The sequence below is a fragment of the Paralichthys olivaceus genome, chromosome 5 (genome assembly GCF_024713975.1).
Source record: "Paralichthys olivaceus isolate ysfri-2021 chromosome 5, ASM2471397v2, whole genome shotgun sequence".
Lineage (NCBI taxonomy): Eukaryota > Metazoa > Chordata > Actinopteri > Pleuronectiformes > Paralichthyidae > Paralichthys > Paralichthys olivaceus.
In genome coordinates, this window is record NC_091097.1 from 15,210,011 (window position 1) to 15,237,978 (window position 27,968).

Consider the following 27,968-nt stretch of genomic DNA (forward strand, 5'->3'; position numbering starts at 1 on the left):
TTGAGAATAAAATGTCACATATCTTTATATATGATATAAAACATACAGACAGGAGATGCATTCTCATTGAATAGCTGTAGAAAAAACAAACCAAACTGAAAGACAGAAAATCACTTAATTTTAACCCTGTGGCTACTTCAAACCAAAACGACAGCACACTTAAAAAGATATTGTCAGTATATTCGGTCCTTGAATGTCACTGTCAATGATTGTCAATTCAGGTACTTAATTTAGGCCATTGTGGAGTGAGAGAAATAAGCTACGCCTATCAAAACAGGTCAGGGTACCATTAGAAAACACGTCTGGCCTAAGTCACCTGTGATGAGACGATAGCTCAGTGGTTTCCTGTGATGATTTAAGCACAATGTGGTTTGATTCTGTGTCAATGAAAAGGCTGAGAGAGACAGAGTTTCTGGCATTAATTCACTCTGTGGTCAAAGAGCACACGTTGCTGTTGTATCTCAAAAGCTGAATGCGCTCAAAGTAGTCGTCGGTCAGAAAGTTTCTCTGTGACGTGACCAGGTTGCCTTTCTGACTGAAGAGACGCTGGACGGGCGCCGTGGACGGCAGGGTGGTGTTGTATTTGAGGAAAAGCTGCTTCACTCGGGGGAAGTCCTGCAGGCACTCGAGGCTCTTTCCTGTTCCTTCAATGTACTTTCGGATTTCTTCCGTCACCCCCCGCTGCTGGATCTGTGCGGCAGGCTTCACGGAGCCGTAGCTGAAGAAGTCGTCCTCCGACTCGATGGTGGACAGATTCCGGCTGGTGTTCGCCTCTGTCACGTTGCAGGGATCCATCTGCGACGCCTCTGTGGCCAACACGGAGCACATCTCCTCCCTCTCGGATGCAGCCATCCACCACAAGCGAAACTGCGGCGTCGTTGCTGTTGCGATCTTTGCTTCCGTGCTGGCAAACAGCTCCAGGAACCGCACATCAATAGCCATCGCAATGGCGTTGATGACGTCGCCGAAGTAAGTTGCAGTGTCTTTCTGCTCGTTCAGCTTGTTCTTCAGACTGAGCACGGTCGGGATGACCAGACCCAAGTAACATTTCTGCTCGGCCTGGAAAAGTTCAAGTGCAAAAGCGAGCGGGTGGAAAACAGTCACGTATTCTTTGAGGAAGGCCATCTCCTCTGGCTGCATGCGTGGCACCTCCAGGCGAGCACACAGCTCTGTCAGCTCCCGCTCAGTGAGAGAGACGATCTTCTGCACGGCACAGAACTCCACATTCCAACGTATTACAGAAGGGACAACAAGCGCCATCTTTCCTATCTCCTCCGCTGCATCCATACCCACCTGGAGGTGGTGACATTTGCTAAATATGGCAAACACCTTGGCCATTGTGCTGTAATGTAGCTGGCACATGGGTCCCTGAGACACAGCCTGCCAAAAGTCCTCAGCAACAATCTGCTCCAGGGTGTGTGACGCACAGCGCTGGACAGTGGGCAGGAACAGGAGCATGTCCTGCTCAGGCTCACCCTCCAGCACAGTGCTCACATTCTCATAGAACCCAATGTCATCGTCGCTTTCCTGGCCGTCCACTGCAAACTCTTTGAAGACGCTCATGAAGGGGCTGCCGTTGTCAGTGACCGTGGTCTGAACTTTGCTTTCGATGTTGAAGGCCACGTGGATGTCATGTATGCGCCCAGCAATGGTGTCGTACGTGATCTTGCCCTGCAGCCGTGCAAACCCTAGAGCGGCAGACTTCCTCTCCAGAGAAAAGTTATCGATCCAGTGACAGGTCATCCCAAAGAAGCTCCTGTTGTTGGCTGTCCAGATGTCAGCCGTGGTGCACACGTACTGGATGCTGCTGAGTTTGGCCATGAGCTCCTCCCGCATCCTGGAGAAGCCCTGGTCCACTTTAGTAAACAAGGTCACCCTGTCCATGGACTTCAGCCCTTCAGTCAAGCCTGCGATTAGCTTAATGAAGCCAGGCTGCTCCAGCACATAAAACGACTGACAGTCTTCCACGATGAAGTTAAAGATGAGGTCGTCGACCTTTGCCTGAGTGGTGCACTTGGAGATGATCTCTGCTTTGAGCTTTTTGAGCTGACAGTGCCTGCTCTCCTCTCCGTTGCGTTCCTCTTTCTTCCTCCCCCTCTTGGCGTCAGGACTGGCTTCACAGCCCAGGTGTGTTCTCTGAAAGACAAAACACCAGAGGGTTTGTGTTACTGGTTGCAGGTGTGCCACTTGCGCGCTGTGTGTTTAAATCCATGCGCAAACTTCAAAAGCAAAGAAAACAGAAGTGAAAACAACAGTGTGGTTTAGTTTTTAGCAGGAGTTGAACGTGGAGAGGCTCCAGCGCCACGAGTTGGTACTCAGCACCATGTAACGTTATTAATCACAGGGGGGCTACTGTTCATTCATTGACTCTTTCAAACATTAACCTGACCTGATCTGCACAGCGACACGACTTCCTGTAACTCACGTCTAAATGCTTCTTGAGGTTGGATGTGGAGGTTTTCGACGTGGACAGCAGATTGACCCTCGGCAGACACAGATTACACTGCACGATGATATTCTTTCCTTGATCTGCCTTGTACGTGAAATGGTGGCGATAACGCCAAGTGTGCATGGCCGACTTGGTCTCGCCGCTGGTCTCCTGCTGATCCACATCCATCGCGGACGCTCTCCCTGCTGTCAGCGACGCGTCGGACTATAAGGAAAGTATCGTAATCCGATTTAGTAATCGTGATTACACGTAAAGTAACGATGGCGGTAGAGAAATCCTCATGAAAAAAGGGGGCAGGCCTTTGTTCAGATGCTGTTCGGGAAACACGCAAGGTGCTGACTCTGGCGTCACTGTAGAGATATACGCATGCGCACTCGCAGCCAGATGAGCCCACGAGGAAACCACAGTGGAGCTGTGTGCATGCGTAAAATACACATGGAGGCCTTTGCTCCTACGTCACAGTCTGATCCTTGGGATTTTTGCTCACGTGCACCATGGGTAGAATTCCCTCTAACTCCGGTGTAGCAGCGATTTAGCGCCACCACCAGGGAGCGGGTGTAAAAAGAAAAGCCCAACATGGTTTAATTGATGCATCCATTGTGTAATAATAAGAGAAATCTGCGATCATCTGGGTTGTAGTTCGAGGAAATAACAATATCAAGAAAAACAGACTAAGACAGAAATATTTCAGTTACATTAAAAAAGCTTCAAGCCAAAAGAAAACATTGATTTTAAACTCCTGACATTATCTCAGTCTATTTTTATTTGGAAAGTTTCACAACCTTTAGATAAAGAGATAGAACCGAATGCATACAGTACATTTATATTCTGACAAATAAGTTTGTTAATGAGAAATCAATAAAACATGTGAATCATTTATAAAATCTCCATTTCTCAGAGTCACTCACACAAAACGCATCCCACTGACTTTAATCATGCAGCTGACAAATTGGTTCATTAAAGATGCAAAATAATTGAAAAAACAAACAAACACAACATTCATGCCAGTATGAACAAAGACAGACGTGCTTAATGCATCCCTGAGCCAGATGGAATAATTTCAGACCAGCAGGGGAAACATTTAAGAGATGTGCTTCTATGGACAGCTTACACTGGAAAGGCCCCATCTTGATAATGAAAATAAAAACAGCTCTTGATGGTACAGAACTGCTTTTAACAAACTGAACAACTTTGGATCACAATAAAAACATCCAAAGTCAATTCAACCCGTCACTATTCCTGAACTCAAATGAACAGACATGCAGTAATGCTACAATTATAAAATGTCACACTATTTGGGCAACATGATGATTCAGTCTGAACGTGAAAAAAAGTGTGATCGAGCAGTTTCCACTGTTGGCTGCAATTTTCCTCGGGGGAGCTCTTGCTTTAATTCACAGGGATATATCAGCATCTTTTTTTAAACAAATTTCCGCATGATTATTGAAATCACTTTCTTTTTAAAAATCATCTCTCATAATGGCTTTTATTCTTTCCTTTAGCCAAAATATCCGATGTTATCCTATTAGCCTGGAGCCATGTATGTGTGCACACACCGCACAAGTTCTCGCCTCTATGCTCTCGGCCAAGGGACGCGGGACGAGATCAGCAACAACTGCAGCTATCACAAGAACTTGTGAGTTCTCAAATGTGAACGCAGCTCCGGGCTAGGAGGATAACAGAGGACATTAAGGCCTCAAACTTGGTGAAAATGATGCCAAATCAAGTCAAATTTGAATGTCTGGGTTTACGGATTCTTGGATGACACCACAGGAACAGTATGGAGACATTTATGTTTTCTTCTGTTGTTTTTTTATGTTTGAAGGAGTCACCAGTAACTTCAATTGTATTGGATTTGGCTGCAACACTGTTTACTCCTGAAACTCCTTAAGTGTTTTGTGGATACAAACATTTCACCCACCCCTCCATCAGCATAGTGGTAGAAGATAATGAGGGAATTTACATTTTTGGGTGAACTATCCCTTTAAGCTGTCTGTTCATACAAATGCTATGTTTGTTTTTGTTTTTTACTATTTTGCATCTTCAATTAACCAATTAGTCAGCTGCATGATTAAAGTCAGAGGGAGAGGAGGGGAACAGTTTGTGTGAGTGACTCTTCAGTGAATGATTTTGTAAATTATTCACGTTTTATTTATTTCTCATTAACCACGATTTTTCCCTCAGAATGTAAATGTACAGTATTATCATTGATGAATATCCGTCTGTGTGTGTGTGTGTGTCTAGTAATGCACTCATCAAGCATTTAATTGCTTTTTTAATAGTCGTTTCCACAGGGAAATGGATGTTTGGCATTAGCGCACCACAGAGAAAGTCTGTCATTAAGTCTCTCCCCAGCTCCCTCACCCTCACCCCTGTGACAGACGACTCACTGGGGGTTTTGCTTATATTCATATATTCTGAGACGAGACACTGGTTTGTTGGGTAATTCATATTTCTCCAAAATGATTCGCTTTTATAAATGCATCCAGTTGTAAACTGTGACTTAATAGTTTTTTCTTTCTTTATTCAACAGCTCATCCCCTCCATTGGTTAGATTTGGTGAGGGTGGGGTCTCACTTAACAGGCATTGACGTAGCCCTCTCTGTGGCCATGGCTATTAACAGAGACGCAATCAGTGTGGGAACAGAAGAGAAAGTGTTTGGAGACAAAGAAAAATTGGGAAACAGAAGAGAATGACGTGGTGAGGAGGTTTGAAGTGGTCTGAGTTAGTACATCATGCTGCTGCCCTGCTGTGCTGTGCGCTTCAAACCTGTGTGGAGCTTCTGGAGTGGACACAACTGGTGTCATCTCACAGCAGCAGCAGCCACCAGTTGGGTTTGAGCATCAGGTGAACGTTTGAGTCATTCTTCAGTCCACTTTTAGCAGATGGGAAGAAATCAGAGCACGGACCTGAACCATTATGAGCCAAGGATCCGCGCCCTGACGCGCCCCGGTGCGTGCATACTGGACCGCTGAGAGTGTGGACTAGTATGAAGCGTCATGGCTTGGTGTGACCGCGGGGTTCAAACGCTGCTGGCCACCGTAGGGGCTTTCGCTGCCTTCAGCCTGATGACCATCGCCATCGGCACGGACTACTGGCTCTATTCTCGGGCGTACATCTGCAACGGAACCAATGCCTCCACGGATGACACCCAGTCGCAGCCCAAAACCAAGAAAGGCGATCTCACCCACTCCGGGCTGTGGAGAATCTGCTGTATTGAGGGTGAGTCTATTCTCACTTTTGATTCCACTACGGCATGAAATAAAGTATATTCCTTAAATGTGTGGTGAAATAACATTGGTTGCAACGATGTTAAAGAAACAGTTTTAGTTTCCAAGGAGGAATGTTTTGTTTCTGGGTGCGCACAGCTGCTAGAGCGCACGAACCAAGCGCTCCCTTTACGCACACCATGTAGGGAGATATAGGCGCACGACAAGAAACACATCACACGTGTGGAACAACTTTCAATGGCTATAGATCAGATGTATAAAGTATGGATATACACGCATGCAGGGATTTTAAACATCACTGATCTGCTGAAGTGGCAGATTAAGGGGAATCAAACGCACGGTGTCCCGCTACGCGCTCAGTTCAAGCTTTCTGCCAACTGTTCCATCGCATTGTTCAAGCCCAGACCCGCACATTACATACGGCTGAGTGTGAGTCTATGTGAAGGATGCGGTGCCAAACCGGCGCGTCTGAGCCCATTCACTTTTAAGGAAATGTGCGCGCTATTAGTCTACTTTCATTCATGTCTTCATTGTATCCGATGCTGTTGCTTGGCAACATCCCTGAAATTGCTATGGAAACATGCCCAGGCATTTAAAAATAGATGACTCTGAGTTCACGTCATGTCCATACAAAATAGAAATTTATATTTTATGTAGTTGAGGGAAACGGATTTAATTTCAACTTTTCGTCCTTTTGGGAGAAAAGAATTGGGATCATTTTTACGCAGTAGATGTTTGGAAAAAGAGTTGCGTTGGCTGTGACGTTTTATTTCAGAGGCAGACAGACACTCATTCATTGACCAATCTTCCTTCCGGCCACCACTTGACTCCTCAGCTTCAGCTCTCTATGAGTGAGTTGATGTGACTGGGGGGTTTTCTTCATGGCACAAACCATGACGCAGAAAAAAATCATGGAAACTGCTTCACAAACTAATGAAACGCTGCTGCATGAAAGTAAACCAAAAAATATGAAGTACAAACTGTAAAAACCTTTAGAATATGCTTAGAGAAAATTTAGAAATTCATCAAAACTGAATAAATGTACCTTTAAACCCATCACCTATAGATGATGCAGGAAACGTCGTACATGCATAAAACAGGGGCGTGTAATTAGACATTTTCTGTCAAATGAATTTGACATTAAAGGCAGAGTTAAAAACTGTGTGGCCACACGCTCAGGCAGGCACCACGTTATGTACAGAGAGTGTATATACAGGAGGAGGTGTGGACCATGAACACAGCACATTGTGTTCCAGCAGCACATCCAGTGGAGCTGCTCAGAGACGTGACACCATATTGTCATTTCTGGAGGAATATTTTAGATACAGAAATAAAATTCAGATGATATATTCTAAAATGTAATTTTATGTATTTTCTTTTGATTATATTGTTTGTGTGGATAAACAGTGTTGTTTTTTTTTCATTCATTCATTTCAAATGCATTTAAACCAATTTCTCCCGTCCTCCCAAAACAGCTGACGGCAAAATAGAAACTTGCGTTACCTTTGTAAAAATCAGTTTTTGTGTAGGACCAGGTGTCTGTAGTTTACTCTGTGAATTGTTGAGTTTGCTTTTACTCAAATTTTCCAGATTTAATGCAATCAGAGCCCATATATGTACAGAGAAAGAGACTCATCTGTCATCTGTGATTAAACTGTTTCTGCAGAACCATCCTGTCCTGAAGACAGACACTTGAGACACATGCGAATAACATCCTGATGTGTTATGACACTTTCAATTTCTTGAGTCATGCCTGGCTGCATGGCGGCTGTCTATATATATGAACTCATAGTCTGCAGCGTGTCCTCCGAGACTCCCAGAGAAACGACGATACATTACAAACGCCGGGAAACTATTATGTCAACACTGATTTCCCATCAAAAATAACGTTAAAAGTAAATCATGAAAGTGGATTAATGACAGCAGGGACTGAATCGATGTTGATGAGGCTGGGGACAAAGGAGCGGCTCCGTGCAATGAGGCGTCTTTTTTTGAAAGCCTAATTTGCACAAACAAAGGCCGCTGCTTATCATATCATTCTCTCCAGTGTTAATAGTTTCACTTCTGTGCTTCTGCTTAAAGCTGCACGCTGCTGGACAGTAGCTCTGTTGTCATGGAGACTCATAAGTATAGAGGAGAAGACAAGAAAGGAAGACACCCCCCCCCCACCCTACATATTCACACACACACACACAATCTCACACACATCCCTCTGTTCATGATGACAAAAACACTGGCTTATTGACGGGGACGGCTCTGTGCGAATCACAGCTACCGGAGAAAACATCACAACATTTGGCCGAACAGATTGCAGCGACTCTTCCTCTCAGCGACAACACATTGTTGGAACACACACAGCAGCCGCTCTGAACTGTCCAGCACCCCACCCCCCCACCCTCGTCCTCCACACAACCACATAATGAATGTGTTCTAGTGTTTCTCGTCACCCCTGCTGCTACGAGCGTTCCCTCTTCCTCAGCAGGCGTGCATGACATTTAAGGTACCGGAAGGAATATGTTAAATGGAGCGACTTTACTGTGAGGTCAGCGCCACCGTCACTCATGCAGTCCTTTTTCATTTCTCTTGATTTTTTGTTGTCCTCTGTTTGTTTTCCCACATGGATACAGCGAGACCAGGGTGGCGTCCTTGAGTGCAACTCATTTGCATGAGGACCGGCTGCACATCACAAGCTGTTGCTGATGTGTGACTCCAGGATATAGAAACTAGTTCTTGAAAACTAACCTAATGAATAATCCAATTAGCAGGTACATATTTACAGTAAACATCCCAGATGGAGGTGGTTTGGCGTTAGTGGCGAAGTAGAGATGGTGGGGGACTTGCTCCACAAATCTGTAATTAAAACGCAACAATTGAGAAGCAAAGCATAGGCAGCAATTAACCAGCAGGACCCCGACTTCAACCGCAGTCACTCCGTCCGTCCTCTCTTCTGCTTGATGTGCACCCTCGCTTTATTCATCCCTTTTTTAACTTTAACTCCATTCCTATCAAAGCCTTCTTTTCTGCTATTCTGCTTTTTAACGAACCCTCTGTCATGGCACAAACCCTCAGTTCCTTTCAATTATCGGTGCATTTAATTCCCCTCCTCTCCTCAAAGGTCTGTGTCATTTTGTCATTTGCAAGCAATGTCATAGGATGCAATTCAATGGGACACGTCTCAAATTTTAATAAATACATTTAATTACTCTTTTATTGAGAGTTGAAGATCAATGTCGCTCACATGTGTGCACACTAAGCATGAAGCTAACTTAGCAAGCTTTAGACAGGTTGCAGGCTAGCTGTTTCTTCCTTACACTCTGTGTCGAGCTAAGCTAATGGTAACCGGTGCTAGTTTATATATTCTTAATTGGGGGTGAAAAGGTGCAGACTGGACTGGAGGAGGATGATACCTGAGTGCTGTTAAAATTGTATTAAATACTTGGTATAGGCCTTTATTCATTTTATTATAGCCTACTTGTATATTTTACCCGTTAAGATAATACTAGATTTTAGTCACAAGTAAGTGACAATGCATAACAACCTTCACAACAGAGAAGCTACATGTGCCAAGAGATGTTTAATTTTCTCCCAAAAATGTGGCAACATATGCAGAGCTCTGTTTGACGAAATTGCAGCCTGGTGACAATTTAATTAGCCAAGTGTCAGTCATATCAACACTGAATCACTGATATCTGCACCACATTGCTTCTCTTGTTTCCCTCATTTGGACTGAAAAAGGGAAAAGGTTTGTTGTGATTGCACAACAACGCTTTTATATTTGGTTCTGGCGTCCCCTGTTTCCAAAGTAATAAATGTATGTGTTGTTGTGTCTGCGCGAGCTGTGCGTTTGATATCAAGTCGCAGAAACAGCGCTCTATCTGTTTACAGCTTTATAAAAACCTCATCATCCCACCTGCAGTAAGCCACAGAGCGTTCTCCCTCGTCAGCGGTCGCACGTCGCAGATCTGAAATCAAGGAGGATATTAACGGGGGGGGGGGGGGGGCAGAACAAGGTGCTCCTACTCCTAATTGCTGAAGATGTGTTAGGGGTTGCTTTGCTGAGGGTGTATCACCCACCAGAGGAAACGCACTTCGAGCAAGATGCAATATTAAAGTCACTTTTGATTGGTTTATTCATCAATCTATTTCCAGAGCTTTCGCTGTGTGAAAATGAGGGACTGGAGGCCTGTGCCACATGGAGCTGGTTGTCATGATGTACTGTACTCCTGGAAACACCAGAGTGAGCAGTTGTTGGATTCAATGAGACAATGCTATCGGTGTATTCCCCTGAGGCGGTTCTCTTATTGGCTGGGCTAATTCAAAATAATGACGACGTGCATCATCCTGTTCTCTGTGGCACTGCCGCTGTGACAGCTGTTCCCAATACAACGTGCAAGTATCTGTGTTGTGCTTGCAGTCATGTACTGTTAAGTGGTGACAGATCTGTGAGAGGAGAGGGGGGTTGCTGGGGGAGTGCCGTCTCTTATTTGGTGGGTACCGAACTACAATGAAGATGTCAAAAGCGTCCTCGGAGAATGTTTATGTAAATGAGCTTATTAAAGACTAACAGTGGTTGCCATGGTGAAGAGGAAGAGATGCTCAGCATGGGGCTTGGAAACTCCAGTCAGGCCCAGGAAATCCATTACTTCCCATTTAATGTGTTAAGGTAATTCACGGTTTGTCACATTATGATCACCTAGAAACAATCCCCCCAAATTTACATATGAAACACTTTTTTACTATCTTTGTCCATCATCAACACTGCAGAAAAAACACGTGTAACAAGCTCCTGCCTCCACTTTAACAATTGTTACGTTGCACAACTGACCTCCAACCTTTATTGCACTGTCTATTTAACGCTCTATCTTTCCTAATCTCTCGCTTGCTGCTTCCGTGCTTTCATCTTCTGGCTGAGTCTCTCTTAAATGTGGCTTCTATCCCCATCATTCCTCCGCTCTCTGGTGTTTCATTTCCTCACACCTTCGTCCCTTGTTTAATCTCCACTTCCTCCCTCCTCCTTCCCTCGCAGCTAGTCAGTATTAAAACTTTATTTCATTTCATGAAGAGTCCATCTGACCACGTACATACACACACACAAGCCAAACATAGACATGAGTGACAGTTATCATGACAGCTGATAACTGTCACTCATAAATCACAAGCCTGGAGGCCTGGGATTATAATCAGATTCCAAATCAGTTGCAATATTGTCTTCTGTTTCTTTCAATCTACATCACACACACATTCAATCTACATCACACACACACACACACACACACACACACACACACACACACACACACACACACACACACACACACACACACACAAAAATGTGCATCTAAAATCAGTTACAAGCAAGTGTGTGGTGTTTACACAGCAATTAGCAGGATAGTAAAGGTGTCTGTATTTCTGTTATCTTCACTGTGTTTATATCTAACCATGTGAGCTGGGTATGTGTGTGTGTGTGTGTGTGAGTGTTCTCACGCCGCTGCCTAAAATAGCTCACAGCCCTTTTTTTGACTAGACACAGAAACTCGTCCTCCATTTCCACTGAGTGATTTTGATGCTAATTAATTTGATGTCCCTTATTAAGCAGCAGACCTAGTTAATGGAAGCAAGCATGCCCTTAAAAGCTGTGCCACAGACAATGATGGCTGTGCCGCTCACCCATGGGCACCTGGGAAATGGAGTGGACAGGTGTCTTTCGCTCATTGTTAGGGCTGTCACTTAATGGGATGGTTGACATTTGTACCATGGTCACTCAGCTCTAAACCGCTGCCTTTTAGGCCATTAGGGATAAAAGGGGGTCTTTGTATTTTTGGGGTGGGATAAATACAACTCTTTGGTGCTTTCAGAGATACAGGCAAAGTTTAAATGAGGTTTAACCATTCACTGAAAATCAGTCATAGTTTGACAACCAACAAAGTTTGGGATTTCTTGCATGTTGCAACTGCAAGACATGAAGACCTTCAAAGAGTTTGAAGGGTGGTGTCAGTTTTTATGCCTTTCAAAACCTAAAACACAAAAGTGTAAGGAAAAGAATATATGCTCTTGCAAATCTGCATTTATTATTATGGTTTTCTAGCTCATTATTACTTAGTACTAAATGAGCATTTCCTCCAATGTGAGTGGGCATGTTGTTAACACACGGCAGGTGTTAAAAAAACAAACAGGAGCCATCCACATAGAATATGCAACTTGGAAAGACAACAAGATTCGCAAGTAATTTCTGCAGTGGAATATATACATTACGTCCTGACCCCTGCATACTCTGCTTAGACGATGCCCCTGATATTCCTGTTCTTGGGAACACTCTCCTGCTGTGGATTTCATAAGTGAAAATCCAGAGAATTGCCTGAAGATGTTTGAAAATGAATTTTTACTCGATATATAGAGAGAAACTACCATTCACATTCACACCTACAATGAACCTGAGCTGCATGTCTGTGGACTGCAGGAGAAAGCCGGGTTATTGGCTTGTGCAAGTTCCAAACCAAACCAGGCGGAGCAGCGGTAACTAAGGCTGCTGGGGTTAGCGGATGGCCAATTGCTTCCCTGACTCTGAGATACACATTAACACACACACAGAAACTTGATATGCTTATGTAAAAATATGCAAATGAATCCACAGCCCAGCCCACCTTTAATACCGTGGGTGTTGTTTGCAGAATGATGAGGTGTTGAGGGTTTTCACAGCCCAAATGGTGAATGAAAAGCCAAAGAGCTCCGAGCATTACCACCACTGCACTGAGCACATCCATTAAACCCACCCCCAACCTCTTCCTCCCGAGACAAGGTGTTGTTTGTACCCCTGCTTGATTACTGCTACAGGCTTCTCTCTGCGACAGGCTTTTTACCTCTCTCACTCTCACTCTCCTGTCCTAACTCATCTCGGCATTAAAAGCTCCCAGCGCCCAATCTTTTGTTGTTCAAATAGGCTTCTTGCCCCCCCCCAGCACTCAGCCGTTTACCTGAGCCTGATTTGGATACACGCCATGACCGATCGAATCCCTGTAAACCTTAATCACACAGCGGCATAGCAAGCACATGCACTGATCCTCTGTACCCCTCCTCACGTTGATGTTCCCTCTTCGAATGTGTGTGCACTGAGCTGTGATCCTGTAGTGTGAGCCAGGGAACAACCAACAACCATTCAAGTCAAAGGTCAAAGTCTCACCAGCGGTTTGAAGTGAAAACCACTGAGCGTAATGAGTTAATCCCAGAGATGATGTAGCTTTTGTGTGCTACATGCAAATATCCAGCTCAGTCTGTCCAACACAATCTGATGATTTAATTAAAGACTGAAATGAAAGGGAAAATTGTTTTATGATGAAGTGTTTATTAGAAAAGAGGAACAGCTCTGAAAGGACGACAAGGATGAAATTATTTTCACAGTGTTTCACTTGCCTCGTAGTGTTACTCATTGCTATCAGTAGACCAAATAAACACTGCTCAGTTAAATTAACAAGGCCGTGTTTTCCTTCTGAATCCCGCTGCTCCTGTTTCCTCGCCTGAGCACATGAAAAGTAACAAGTTCGTCTGATGAGCGACCTCCCGCTCCAGCCTCATGTGTCTGAGACAAGTGCACAGTAGCCGCGTCTTACTCCAGTGGACACAGCGTAACATAAACCAGTCACAGGGTATGGGGGGGGGGCAACCGTGGTTCCGACTCGAGCAGCCGCGCACATCCTCCAGCCAAGTGCAACCAAACAGAGACTGAGAAATTAACAGCAAGAGTGTGACCATTTCCCCAAGCATCGAACAAATCCAGTTTAATTATTGTAGATGTTCTCGATCCTTTTTGATTGACTGAACAGTCGTCGTCTACGGAAAAAGACACAGCACGCAAAATCATCTTTTCAACAAATAGAAAATGCACCAGATGTATGTGGTTGAGTTTGGAGTATTAGGTTGTGAGTATTTGGTTGTGTTTGGAGTCTTAGGTGGTGTTGTGAGTATTTGGCTGTGTTGTGAGCACTTGGTTGTGTTGTGAGTATTTGGTTGTGTTAAGTATTGGTTGTGTTGAATTCCGTTGTGCTGTTAGTATTTGGCTGTGTTGTGATTCTTTGGTTGTGTTTGGAGTCTTAGGTGGTGTTGTGAGTATTTGGCTGTGTTGTGAGTACTGCTGTTAGTATTTGGTTGTGTTAAGTATTGGTTGGGTTGAATTCAGTTGTGCTGTTAGTATTTGGCTGCGTCTGTTAAGTGGCGAGTGGTGAGTAATTTTCTATTTGCTGCGCATGTGTTGTCAAAAGGATGTTTTCTCCATTTGCGTTATGTCTTAAGTGTGCAGTGCAGTGTGTTGAGCTCTCAGGACCACCATACTCATCCCCCAATATACTTATACGACTGCTATCTCCTCGACATGTACAGTGGTATATATTTCATGTCTGTCTTTCTGTCCTGCAGGTATCAATCAAGGCAGCTGTTACAGAATCAACCATTTCCCTGACGACAACGACTACGACACAGACAGCTCTGAATACCTGCTGCGTAAGTGCATCTTTTACTTTACAGAGGCGAGCAGGACGTCTGCTGGCCTTCAACATCTTATCACCCAGCAGTCTGCAATCAAGTGATGCCTGTTTAATTGTTTGGTTAACTGTTTGGATTTGTTCTCGGAGAATTCATTATTCCTATCAACGCGTTCCAACCCTACAAATGAGAGGTTAATACTGGTTTCAGACATAGAACTCGAATATATAATCTTGACATGATTATGAAGTATTAAAAAGTGTGTAAAATACACACAATGCAATACAAAAGCGCTTTACATTACAGTTTTGTCATTCACCTATTCACACAGTGCATCTATGTGCAGCACTTTCTCTATTGCACAAAACTCATCAGGGGCAATTTGAGGTTCAGTAACTTTGGCATGCAAAATGGGGAAAACAGGGATCGAACCGTTGCTATTCATGTTGGTAGACGACCCAATCTATCTCCTGAGCCACAGCTGCCAACAGTCTGATGCCTGTTTGTTTTTAAAAATTTTAATTACGTTGAATTATTCCAGTGCAGGATCAGCAGATCATTTCATGTTTACCTAATTTGTCTTTTTTCATTATTATGCATTTCTATCATATTTTGAGCTGTGCCAACTACAAGGAGAATTAAATCTAATTTGTGTTGAAGACTCTTTTTGCAGCAGCAGCATTTCAATTCAAGGTATTCATTTGTGAAAACACATAACTTGTGATTAGTCTTTAGATTTAAATGGAGATGTTGAATCAGCAGAGGTCTTCTGTTTGAAGCACAGACAACTCAGTATCTGGCTTAAATACAGAAAGTAACAAAGAAGACTTATCAGACTTTAGACAAAGTCCAACCTCAGTCCATTAGGACGACTGAATAAAAGGAGGGCTTAATAAAAGACTTCACGGCTGAATAAGCTCATCCATCCTTGTAAAGTTGTAAAATGGCAGAGTGATTCATTTCTGGGGAGGCGATCGTCACTGAGAGCTCTTGTTACATCCCACAGCTGATTAGCAAGGCTTTGTCACAACAAGGCCCCAAAGTATAAATGATAATGGAGTTCTCAAAAATGGATGGAGAGGGGGCGGAACTGGAGAGATGAGGGCTCAGCAGGGTAATGAAAATTCAAATACTTTTTCCTTTTACAACCTGTGTTGTTAAAAGACTGAACAAATCCCACACTCTGATTGTCTGTGATTTATCCATTTATCCATGTATCTCTGCATCTGAATAATTCCTTTTAATCAATTCTAATGATTGATGGACTGACTCATTAATTTGTATTTTTCAAACTAGCCTCTCCCTTGTCCAATCATATCGGTCAATGAACTGTGTTTGAAGTATTCACAGTGGCTTATTTAATAATCTCTTTGCCTCTGCAGGTATAGTACGTGCCTCCAGTGTGTTCCCCATCCTCAGCACCATCCTGCTGATGCTGGGAGGGTTGTGTGTCGGCCTGGGCCGAATCTACAACAAGACAAACAACGTGCTCCTCAGCGCAGGCATTTTCTTCGTCGCTGCAGGTAAGCTGGAGGGCTGAGTGCACGGTCAGCCACGCTCCTGCAGCATGGGGGGAATCGTGTTCGAGCCGGGGGGTTTGATAATGAACAAAGGCGGCTTGATGTAGCACCTGTGGTCACGTATTGGAATTCATCAGTGGTGCAATCATATAGACTGAAGGTCAAGATCTCCATTCATCACACACCTCTCTCGCACAAGTGATGAGGATGTCATTAAGTTTGAGTCCCGTAATCATTGGAAGATGATGGTGGTAGTTAGTTCATCCCTACAACCTTTTCCTGAATTATTTTTTGCTCATTTCTTGTCCTTCTCTTTTGTCTTTTTAAATTCAGGTCTAAGCAACATAATCGGAATCATCGTCTACATCTCCAGCAATGCAGGAGATCCCAATGACAAACGTGATGATGACAAGAAGTACACCTACTCCTACGGTTGGTCTTTCTACTTTGGCGCCCTCTCCTTCATTGTGGCCGAAGCTGTGGCCGTCCTCGCCATCAACATCTACATCGAGAGAAACAAGGAGGTCCGCTGGAAGGCACGGCGCGAGTTCATCCGCTCGCTCTCCTCATCCTCCCCTTACTCAAGGATACCGAGCTTCCGCTATCGCCGGCGGACGTCGCACGCCAGCTCTCACTCTACGGAGGCATCACGGGAGAATTCTCCAGTGGTCGGGCTGAAAGGGATGCCATCTTCAAGCGGTCCCCTCGACGAGCTCTCCATGTACGCCCTGGCGAGGGACAGCGTGGCGGAGAACACGTACAGCCCTGAACATGAGGCTGCTGCTGAGTTCCTGCAGGTCCATAACTGTTTTCCCAATGATTTAAAAGACGGGGTAAATCGCAGGACCACACCGGTGTGATGGAGCATGTTGCCGGGCTCGGGGATGAACAGGAAATGATGAAAAAGTCACAAGGCGGACCTGCTGGAGCCTGAGTGCCTGTGATGGCCTGCCATGATAGAGGCCCAGTTCTCAGAGACTGGTCCCTCTGGAAAATGAGCAGAGGGAGGCGACAGGACAGTCAGCTGATAGGAGGATGAGCCGTTTGGGAGAACTCGATTATTTACCTGCTTTTAGGGGCCACCAAAGCAGAATAGAGTGGCCATTGTTCGTCGCCAATGCAAATTTTGTGTTATCTTTCAACTGTGTTAAAAAATACTTAGGTGAACAGTGTGTGGATCACAACCCTTGATTGTGTAGTAGTTTGTGTAATGGTCTCTCAACATTGTGGGCAAACATGAGAAATTGAAGCTGTGCCAATCAGCAGGACTCTACCTGTAATTTATTTAACAAGGTGCTACAGGGAATCTCCTCTGCAACTTGAAAGTGTTGGATTTGTGTGTGTAGTTCAAAGTCCAAAGTTATATTGTGCCCTGATTACCAGTTTGGTCCTGCCTTATACTCACAGGCATGAAAGAGCTCTCTCTTCACTGTCCTTTAGGATAGTATATGGCCTTTTAAACAAATTACAAATATTTTGAAAAAATTTTTTTTTCGCATTCTAGAGTTGTAGCATATTGAATGTTTAGTATTTCAGCACATAGTACAAGTCAACCCATCCAGTCCTGCAAACATAAGCAGTTTTCAGAAACGAAAGTCTGGAGAACTGGGTGCGGACTTTCTCCAGGGGTTTTCCTATCCTTAACCCTAACCCACAGGAGAAACAGAAACCTCTGGAGCTTTCAGGTGAGGGCTGATGCAGCAGGCAATTCCACTGTGGAGATCATGTTTTTGTTTACAGCTAATTGACACTGGTGTCTGCCCTTATCTCCAGAAACTTAACATCTTCGTCAGTGTCTTCTACCTGTATTTTCTTCTGGAGATTTTTGTTTTCTTTTATTTATTCTTGCGTCTGTCGCATGTCAGAAACATCGTTCACACACCCACTTGCTTGCGGTGAATCTCCTGCTGTGTTCTCACATCGACTTCTGCAGACTTTTTACAAGGGGACTGGCCAGAGAAAGTCTGCACAATGTCCAGAGGCTCTCACTCTGACATTTGCATTCACACATACAGCCCCTCCTGAGAACGTCGGGAGGATCTCCGGGGTTCAGTGGATGTCTGAAAGTAGCTGTGCTCAAAGATGTTGTCTCCCTTGCTGCCTCCTCCTTAATCCTATTCGTCTCTGACATTTGTTGGTGAAAAAAAAGAATGTCGGGTATGTCGGTGGAACCCCTCCTTTCAACGCGCTCCTCTCTTTTTATTCACTTTCATATCTGTCTGCCATCCTTCCATCACAACCTCTCGATGGATGTGACATCGTGTATGTGCCTATCACAAGAGGAAAAAAAGGAGGGAGCAGGGGGAGACGGCACAGGTCAGGACTTCCTCTTGCTGTGAATGGAGCCCTGGCATCCATGGTGTTAAATGGATAAGGATCAGAGTCAGGCAGAGAACGCATGTCTGTCTATCACACTGCCCACTGAGTCCATCCGGCTGCCTTCTCCCCCCGCTCCCATGTCAAACCCCGACAGAGGCAGAGGGAGCTGTCTGCGACCACGTCCCTGAAGGATTCTGCTCTAATGACAAGACATGCGCTTCTACTCTTGTCCCTGCATGTCCATCTCTGCTCTTTCTTTTAGTTCTCTCAGGAAATACTGTGTTGTTGTGGCAGGTTGAACGCTTTTGAGGTCCTCTCCTGCGTTTGTGGCAGGGCTGAGGGGAAATGGACCAGCGACAAAGACAAACCTGGTTAAAATTACTTGAGGACGAAAAAAACAAACGCCATTACTGTATGTAGAAAATGCTGTGAATGTTTGCTTCATCTTGTTCCAAGAACCAGCTGGGGTGGGGTTTTCTTTCTTTTTTTTCAGTCTGAGGGCTATTCAGTTGGTTCTGGTTTGGTAAGCGAGCTCACTCAACCACACAATAGTATTTGATTGTATTTAGTGTGTTTGATATTCCATTAGAGATACCACCTCATATATTATGGGCTCATTTAAGAGTCAGCCGTAGACCCTACACTTTTATATTACAGTGTGAGGGAAAATATCAAATTGTGTTTGTTTGTAATGTAAAGTTGTATATAAAAAAAACTATAAAAAATTAAAAAAACTAAGAAAAAACAAGTTAAATGTGCAAAAACATGAACAGAAGCTTCAAACATTATTTCACTGAACGTCTTCATAATAATGTCTTAATGCAATCTGGCAGTGATCATACATAAATTTAAACATCTTATATTCAGGTTTTTCAAACTAATATCAGTAAAAAATAAATCTAACACTACTGAATGTTGTTTTTTGTGTGTCTACTTTACTGTATGTCTTCATATTGATTTATGTCTAACTCTTGCTGTGAAATAAGCACATTGTCAATTTTTGTCTAGAAATAAACACGAATACACTTTTGAGCAAACACAGAGTGGAAAGTGCTGATTGGATGATCTACATGATAAAAGAAATCACAGGGAGTAAAAGACAGTGAGGTGGCTTTGTTTTATTTATAATATTCTGTATATCCTGCCTTAAGCGAGCAAATTCTCTAAAATAACGTGCTGACATTGCACGTCATCATCACCATTTTAGTGCAGGGTGTTAACATGCTAACAATTGCTAATTAGCACTTAACACAAAGCACAGTAAAGGCAGGTGGGAATGTTGTGGTTTGTCACATAGACTGAATATAAAGATGGACGACATGACTACTTCCCCCTGAAGTGAAGCCAACACGTCTCGTTCTGCCCCTGGTGGCTGGCTGCAGTATAGGTTAAAAAAAGAAATCACGCCTCCTCCATGTTAGCAGATGGGACACGTCAAATACATTTTTCTAAAAGAAGGTTTCTGATACTAGGTCGGTCTTATCACACTGAGGTTTTTTAAGGTGTGTGTTTTTCTAGTAAGTTTGGTTTTACTTACGTCATGATTGACAGTTGAGATTTACTTGTGACTGGTCAAGCATGTGTATGGCTATGGCAAATGTTATGTTGCTGAGATATTTCATTCTAAAAATATGTGGTGGAACAATCAGTAACAGATTGTCGTTCCTCGGGCACTGCTGGAGAAGTTAATATAATAATCCTCCATTTATGTAAAAATATCTGATCCAGAAATGTGTAGGATTAATGACAAATGAGTCATTACACCTCAGTGGGGCCTGTTTTCCATTGAAGATGTGTGACAGCAGTTCTTCAGATTTCTGCGGCTGACCTTCTCTGAGTCCTGAATCCCTTCTCATTTCATCTGCACGAGACTGAATCACTGTCGTCTCAGGATGAGCTATGAGCTCCTTCAGCGCCAGAGTGTCTGCTTTGTTTTCCTTAGAAACGAAATCATATGTCAGTGTCGTGCTAATGGCAGCGCGCTTAGATGAAAATGTTAAAAAGCCGTCACTCAGCTCTGAGAGATGCTAACCTGACAAAACAGAGCCTTTTTTATATCCCTTTTGAATCTCAACAGTCAGTCGGCTGATTCAATCAGTGGGCACAGAGAGCCTGAGAGGTGGTGGGCAGAGAAATTGGGCCAGAGGTTAATATGTTTTTTGCCACGTCATGTTTTTACTTCTCAAAGCAGAATGAAAGCATTAACACATTAGTGTTACAAATTTGTTTTCCTCTGCTTTTCATGTTTCCCATATATGCAGCTGTAAATGGAAAAGCAGAATATCACCAGTGTCGCAGGTTTCTGTTGCGTTATCTGGATATAAAGCATTCTTTAATTCATGTAGAGCATGAGCAGAGATTCAGCGAGGTGTGATGTGGCTCATATAAGATTAATAAATAAAACTATCTATATCTCATTTCCCTGTCTGATATGTGTAATTGTGCTGGTGTGATTTCACTTGAGGAATCAGAGCTGTTTATCTAGCTGGGGAAATTATCTTTTGATTGTAATATCTAATGTTGCAGTACAACAGCTACATCAGCCCCTTGTAATCACCATCTAATTTTATTTTTCTTTAATCTGCACTCATTAACTCACAATTCACTGTCCGACATCACCCAACCTCTGCTGCATGTAGATCCACGGTCAAAGTTTTTGCTGCAGTCGAGCGAGTGAGGATGGCGTCACCGAGGCGAACGTGCACGCTAACTGATCCCGTTGTTTGAGAGAAGAATATTAACGTGACCCTCATAGAAATGGCCTTAGGGCATAGATAATCTAATTTAGCTTGAGTGATGTTGCCTGTCATTAGCAGATGAACACAGGCGGGTCTCTCTGAAGGCTTTGCAATCTATTCAGCTACGGGTAAAATTATCCACCAATTAAGGTTGTTTTTCATCCTGGAATAAAAATCCTAACAGGGAAGCTTGCAGCTGTAATTGAAGTTAATCGCTGCTGCGTTTCGACATGTCACTCCTGATTTCAGCAAGAGTGTGTGTATGTTTCTGTCATTGCACAGTGTTGAAAGTTTGCCAGTAAAATTTCTGGTGATGTTGATAACAAATCCTTCTTGCCAGGTGCTGTCATCCGTTTCCTGTGTTTCACCTCGCTGTTCGGCTGACATGCAGCAATCCCTCCATGTGTGACTCGCTGGTATCGTCAATAATGCGTCACCACTGGGGCACTCGTTGCTTGGAGACTTAGCAGCTGTGAGGTGTTCGGTCGTTCCAGTCTCCAGGGAACCGTGCAGCAAATGAAGCAGGTCAGAGGGTCACCCAGTAAGACAGGCTGTATTATTACACACTTAAGAGACAAGCGGTCGCTCTCACAGCCTCGGCGAAGGGATTCGTCTTGTGGGAGAAAAAGCAGTTTTGCTGCAAATGCATCCAGGTGGAACGTGATAATGAACACAACTCTCATCTCCTCTCAACCCCTGCTGTGGGGTTTCTGTTATTTTAAGATAGAGAGTGAGATGATTTGTCTTTGATGATCAATTTCCTGGCTCAGTTAACTACTGATGGTGTTGGAAGGAGGCACTTTGGTTGTCTCACATTAACTACAAAGTGTGAGACATCAGACTCAATGTGTGAGTTTCTGCCCAGCAAGTACTTTTCCACACCGAAACATGAACACTTGTTTTGAACAAGTGACTTTCCCTTTCCTTCTCTCTCTGCTTTACAGTCACACACGCACGCACGCACGCACGCATCATCATGAAACCCTGTCCCTCCACTTCTTCCTTTAAACGTCCTGCCATTTAATGTGTTAAAAAGCCAGAGACGTGTGAGCGTTGTCAGGGCTGAAAATGGGCCAGAGTCCTGTCTAAAGTGGGGCACAGTGGTTTATAAAAAGCTTGTCCATTTACTCAAGTACTTCATGGGGAGATGGCTGATTATGCCTCTGAGATGTAGCATGTTTTTACAGTTTGTTAAGTGTATATATTTCTATTAGACAAGATAGTTAAGGAGAGAAAAACTCTGGGAACGACAGGCAGTGAAAGGTCAATCTAAGCACAAGCAGGCCTATTTGAGTGTGAGCATTACAAAATCTGAATGTGAAATCAATAACTCCTGCTCTCTAACTAAAAGACCAATCTCTTGAATAAAGAAAAAACCCATAGGGGGAATGCTTTATCTCGATGCTTCTGTAAAATATCTACTCAAAAACCAATCTGATTTAAAATACAGAAACCAACTAAACCTCCACTTTCAGAGGTCTTTTTTTTCTGTCTTTCCAAATCTGGATCAGCTTCTGGTATCAGGTGGGACCCTTGCCTCAAACCATGACTGCTGATTGGCTGAGTATGTAGATCAGCTCATTCAGACGACAACTAATAAAGGAAATCGCACCCCCCCACACACCCCAAGGAGTCCCCTGGCACTCAGAGCCCGAGACGACTGAGGCTGGTAATGGATCCGACTGATGGAGAATATGAGGGAGATGTGACAGAGAATGTTCTGGACAAATAATGGATTGATATCAGTATCTGGAATGATAGAAATACTGATCAGGACTGTCAAGTATTGCCATGAGTTTGCAAACATTGTCATTGACCGTGTTGTTAGAAGTGCAGAACTGGAACCCTCAGAACTAATGCACTGTCAAATGAAAGTGTCTGATCGTGACCCAACTCCTGTCAATGGTCGAGTAATAGGTGTAATAGGTGTAATAGGTGTAATAGGTGTAAGCACTTCCCGATACATGTTCATCTCGAAGCTGAATGGCCTAAGCTTGCCAAAAGCAACTGGGGAGGGAGAGGAGGAGAGAGGTAGAAACTAGGGCACTGTTATCTGGCCCCCTTTTTTTTTTTTTTTATACCAACCACCAGGCTCAAGGCAGAGAAAGAGAAGAAAAGAGCTGTAGACAGGAGAACAGAAGAGACGAGAGGACATCGGTGTAAAGTGAAGCTTCAGACAAGACGAGGAACCTCTGGATTCAACATCTGGCATCAAGGACCGGAAGAAAAACAAGACACAGGCAACCTTGACTGTCCTTACCATCACACAGACACATTGGGCAGCAGCATGTTTGAGGAGCAGGCGACCAAGGTCAAGATCACTTCTGTGGTGATCGTGGTGGGTATGTCGTCGATGCTGGCGGCGGTGGTGACCGACCACTGGGCCGTGCTCAGCCCACGCGTGGAGAAGCTCAACGCCACCTGCGAGGCAGCCCACTTTGGCCTGTGGAGGCTCTGCAAGAAGAGCATCTTCATCGTGGAGGAGGACCCCCAGGGCAAAGGTTGCGGCCCCATCAGCTTACCTGGAGGTATGGAAGCATGGCAGAAATGTAAGGGCTAAGCATCTTTATTTGTTGTATAGCTGCAGACTGACAAGCTCCTCTGACTCAAAACCACTTTTTTTTTTTTTTTTGGACTTGAAGAGGTAAAGAAATATTCATGCTGCAGTTCTTCATGTATCAGTGTAAAATTGAAGGTCAAAGAAGATACAGACTTAGGAGCTGAATATGGAGGTCTATGCTATCGTCTATCTGCTCATCACAGTTATAATTAAGCCTTGATGTTGACATCTCCACACTTTAAAAGTTTTCCTTGTAAACGCACCAGAAACAGTCAAAACTAACTGCAATTCATTTTTCCATAAGTCCTCAACAGTCTCGCTGTCAGTGTCAGTATATATTACAGCCTCTCCTTCCACTCATCCTGTTTTCTCCCCTCTCACAAACATTCTAACACACATGATTGGTGTGTGCACATGTTCGAGCGCACACAAAACCCTCTCTTTCTCACTCTCTGGACTGAGTGTGGAACAGTTCTATAGCCGGCGTCTCACTGAACCATCATCATGTTCGAGAGAGAACGTCTCCGAACTGACTGCCAATTAAGCTCACTCAAACAGCTGAAGTCAAGTGGGTAATGGAAGCATATTGCAGCCATACTTCACATTTAATGCGACAAAAACACGAGCCGTGTCTGTCTGCTGTCACAGACTCTACATGTACGACCAGCAAGGCCCATATTTCTTTCATTTCCTCTGTTACACCTTCTTCTGAGCCATTTGATCACAGCAGGAGGCGTTACACTATTTGTCAGCATGCTGTTGAACTAAGTTATGAGATCATAAGATGCGTTTTAATGTCTACGTCTCTTGCTCAGTGTGATTCGCAGTTTCAAAGCAGACCTGAGGATTCACTTTGATCAACAGGGTGACCGGAGAGCAGTTTTCTAAGGAAGTCACTTAATGTGAGCAGTATTTTCTGGTGCCACTGACAAGCCCCGCATTTTGTAGTCACACTCACAAGCTAATTACAAGCTATAAAAAAAAAGTGGTGCAAAAAGTGATCTTGAAGAAACAAACCAGTTTTGTAAAGTAATCTCCCTTCCTTTAATTGCATTGCATACAGCAGGGAATTAAATTTATAAGTCAAAAAAATGTTCTGTGAAGCTTTTAAAAAGCTCCACAATAGTCTTACAACTTTAATCAGAAGAAAGCCAGCCCTGAGGTACACAGTATCTTGTTGGCCACTGGCTGTGTGTGCGCGTGCCTTTCAGCCTAAGAGAGAGATTTCACTCTGACTCTGTCATTGACTTCGCCTGCAGCACCTCAGGATCAGTACAGGCCTTAATGAAGTGTGGCTTCCCACTCCAGCTCATGAGTTAGAGTGCAACTGGGAGCCTCAGGAGGGATGAAGGGGATTGGGGATAAGAAAGCTGAAGTGTACATGGGTGGTCAGAGGCAGGGATGCCATTGTTGATGAGGAGAGGGGGAGCACTTTTACAGAGTCCAGAGAGGTGATACTGTACTAAGTTTTATGTCTCGCATGTTGAGAAACCACAAAGCAACAGTACCAGTGGACAGAAGCCTTTTTCAGTCATGAAATGGCAAAATGGGTCTGGATATTTTCCAGAGTTTGACTTTCACATTATGAAGAATGCCGCAGGAGATTGTTCCAGTCAGACACGGAAAATGTCCTGAACATTCAGAGGTGGCGTCTGAGGGGAGCATGGAGGAGGCCTAACATAAATTATTCTCACATTTCCTCAGAGCTCTGACTCGGACATTGGCGTTCTCACAAACTGGAGAATGGAAACTTTCAGGAAAATGTCTGGACTTCAGTACATCTCTGAGAGCAGCTAGAGAAGAGGTGTGACAGCTGCCTGTAATAGAAATCTGACAAGTGTTCCTTCACAACACAGTGTTGGTTTGAAATGGAGACAGAAATTTCAATTTGTTTAGGAGATTTTTTTTCTTCAAGTCAATCACCTGTGGAAATGACAGAAGGGCATATTGTAGCTAACAGACAACACCAATATAATGAATGATCCACTTACAACCTCCACAGTCTGACAGCAGCACTAAAATAGTTTGTCAACATCTGTGCAGGATCCCAGCTGCTTCTCTGATATTCAACACAGCCTGAAATGTACATAATGACTCGACTAGAGAGAAACCATATGATAGACTGAAGTTGTCGCAGCTCGTCTTGTGTGTGAACAGGGCTCCGACCTCCTTAAGTCTGCTGCTGCAGCGACATTCGCACAACCACAATGGTGCCTCCACTCTCGGATTATGAGAGAAAATGAGTCATTCTCCAATATTACCTGCAAAAGGTCTAGGGGATTTGGCTTGTGGCCGTTTGCTCCCACGCCCGGCCTAATGGTTTTGGTTATACAAGCACATCTTTCCCCATTTGTGGCCCTGCTATTGTCAGAGATGGGTCTATGAGTGTAGAGCTGGTTCTTTGTTGAGAATAGAGATGGTGTGTAAATTTGTATCAGGACTATGGTGACAAAAATGATCACTGTTATTGGTAATATCATGTTATTATTTCAAAATGTGCTGAAAATGTAAACACTGAATTAATTTGTGCAAGCTTTATATTGAAATGATATATTTATTATCAATCAAAATAATAGTATGGTACCAACACCATATCAAATGTGAAACATTCAAATTGAAGACGGCTTTTGTTTTATAATGAATACTTCACATAACTTATTTAAGGGAAAGCTTACATAAGTAAATCAAATGTGCACGAACAATACAGCCCTGATGTCTGTTGTTGTTCATCGACATAAAATAACACAAAACAAGCGGAGCGGAGGAGAAAAGGTTGATAGTTGACAACTCATTATTTTAAGTGCAAACACTGATCCCAAATGTTATAAGCAGACTCATGCTGTGTCTGTACCAACCAATCACCGATGGAATAACTCCCAGCAATTTTACCACTGTATACCGAGAAACCAGTTACCTTTTCATCCATGTGAGTATGGTTGGCTGGTTTCTTTTCTGCTTCCTGAAAGTGAGTTTATCAGGATGAAGTTGAGGCTTGTGGGAGGAAATGAGTAAATCCAAACTAATCAGTTCAGTGATTGTCCTCCAGTGGCAGAGAAAAGGCCTTTCAAGCCCTTGTTGTCCGAATGTCAGGGGCTGTCTCTGCTGATCCCCCACTGGTCAATCTTCCAGGTTGGTGAGAAGACGATAGAGAAACACAGCCGCTCTCTGACCTCAGCGGTTTGCCTCCACCTTGATAGAGTGCTATCGGGAAGCTGGTGGCTCGGATAAGCACTGAAGGTTTGGCTCGGCTGCACACTTGATTTTTACTCGAGCCAGCAAACCTCAGGCAACAACATTAACACCTCGTGACAGGGTCTGCATCATGAAGTCATTGTGTGACATGTTCAACCTGCTTTCACAAAGCACAAAACGAGAGTAGATAATAAGAGCAGCTTTTTTATTGCTAAGGCAAATTGGAAGTTGAAATGTATCAAATATACTGTTAACAGTTTAATGTATAATGAACTTAAACACTTAATAAATAAGTGCAAAACTCTTAAAATGACATAATTAATAAAACCTAAACCAACAACATTAATTTAACACTAAAAACAGTTTGAGTGCTTCATACAGCAGAATACTCCAGCTCCAAACTCGCCCACACTGCCGGCTGTGGCTTTCGCAGTCGTGTTGTTTAATTTGCATTAGTGTTTTCCGTTTAAAGCACTGTGTGGGACTTTAAAGGTCCAGTGTGTAAGATTTAGGTGAAAGGGAACTATAAACTAGAAATTTAATGTAGAATAATCCTCATGATGTTTTCACTAGTTCGTTCCATCTAAATTATATGAATTGTAGTTTACTTTACCCCAGAAAAGGCCCTCTATATTTGAATACTTTATATTTACATCGAGGGGGTCCTCTCTGTGGAAGCCGCCATGTTTTTCACATTAGTCCAGACTGGACAAACTAAACACCTTCTGAGATTGTATGACAACTGAAGGCTACCACAGTTTCTTTTTCATGTTTGGAAGTGGAGGGTGACGTGAGGGGTGTTCAGCTGCAACATGCAATTTCAACACCAGATATCACAAAATTCTACACACTGAACCTTTAACACATTTGGCTGAATCCAGTTTGAACTAGCTACTAGCTAACTGTAGGCTAAGGTTACGAGCTGTAAGAGCCAAGTGTGTTGCCACCAGAGTTAAGTGAATTGTTAACTAGGGCACCTGCTGTGATGTTAATGTCTCCTGTAAGCAGGGCAAATCTGCGTTGTGATTGGGTCTGGTAGCTGCTGGAAATTTTGGATTTGTTGCCTGATTGGTTCCCAGTTTTGACCTAGCTGTAGGCAAACAGAGCTCTGATACCATTTTTTAAAGTATCTGCATAAGTGGCCACTAAGTCTAATGGAGAGGCTGAATGAATAAAATGATCACGGCAGCTTTACTGAACTTGCTTTTTAATTTCACGTGTGTTGTAGATGTGTTGTAGGCTGATTGTTGAACACAGCCATTGTGCAGTGGCGTAAAAACCATAAGAGTGCACTATACCGATCACATCATCGAGGACCGAGTGACAGAATTTAATAACACGCATTTGCATTTTCCCAAAGAGGGGGAGTTAGTCGTCAACAGGCGCATAAACAAACGGCTTCATACAGGCACAATTACACTGCTTTTGGAAAGGAGTTGCGTAACAACAGCCAGCAAAGTGGCAAACCTAAATTACTTATGAAATTG

General features: G+C 43.6%; 3 protein-coding genes across 5 annotated transcripts in view; 2 read left to right on the forward strand and 1 right to left on the reverse strand.

Moving 5' to 3' along the window:
* zbedx (zinc finger BED-type containing X) lies at window positions 1-23,121 on the reverse strand. 3 transcript variants are annotated; one of them, XM_069524425.1, is made up of 2 exons: window positions 22,990-23,121; window positions 1-2,136 (listed from the first exon to the last, which is right to left on the reverse strand). In XM_069524425.1, the coding sequence occupies exons 1-2, from the start codon at window positions 22,990-22,992 to the stop codon at window positions 424-426; spliced, it is 1,716 nt and encodes a 571-aa protein (XP_069380526.1). In that variant the 5' UTR covers window positions 22,993-23,121; the 3' UTR covers window positions 1-423. The 3 variants fall into 3 exon arrangements, with proteins under 3 accessions (XP_069380526.1, XP_019958395.1, XP_019958396.1); XM_020102836.2 differs by lacking the exon at window positions 22,990-23,121 and adding an exon at window positions 2,390-2,850; XM_020102837.2 differs by lacking the exon at window positions 22,990-23,121 and adding an exon at window positions 2,426-2,848.
* cacng4b (calcium channel, voltage-dependent, gamma subunit 4b) lies at window positions 4,863-20,946 on the forward strand. Its single transcript, XM_069524429.1, has 4 exons — window positions 4,863-5,672; window positions 14,087-14,170; window positions 15,535-15,675; window positions 16,006-20,946. The coding sequence occupies exons 1-4, from the start codon at window positions 5,450-5,452 to the stop codon at window positions 16,530-16,532; spliced, it is 975 nt and encodes a 324-aa protein (XP_069380530.1). The 5' UTR covers window positions 4,863-5,449; the 3' UTR covers window positions 16,533-20,946.
* Window positions 23,002-27,968, forward strand: part of cacng1b (calcium channel, voltage-dependent, gamma subunit 1b) — a 13,281-nt gene continuing 8,314 nt past the window's right edge. The window contains exon 1 of the mRNA XM_020102846.2: window positions 23,002-23,257. Coding sequence (XP_019958405.1) covers window positions 23,017-23,257 — 241 coding nt within the window. The 5' untranslated portion in view covers window positions 23,002-23,016. The remainder of the gene's footprint in view (window positions 23,258-27,968) is intronic.

Bases quoted from the DNA above. Each gene is read 5' to 3' on its own strand.
- zbedx (XM_020102836.2), bottom strand. From the start codon at position 2,617: ATGGATGTGGATCAGCAGGAGACCAGCGGCGAGACCAAGTCGGCCATG. The intron at 2,137-2,389 runs GTCAGGTTAATG...TTTGTCTTTCAG, and splicing joins CGTGTCGCTGTGCAGATCAG to AGAACACACCTGGGCTGTGA.
- cacng4b (XM_069524429.1), top strand. From the start codon at position 5,450: ATGGCTTGGTGTGACCGCGGGGTTCAAACGCTGCTGGCCACCGTAGGG. The intron at 5,673-14,086 runs GTGAGTCTATTC...TCTGTCCTGCAG, and splicing joins GAGAATCTGCTGTATTGAGG to GTATCAATCAAGGCAGCTGT. The intron at 15,676-16,005 runs GTAAGCTGGAGG...TTTTAAATTCAG, and splicing joins CATTTTCTTCGTCGCTGCAG to GTCTAAGCAACATAATCGGA.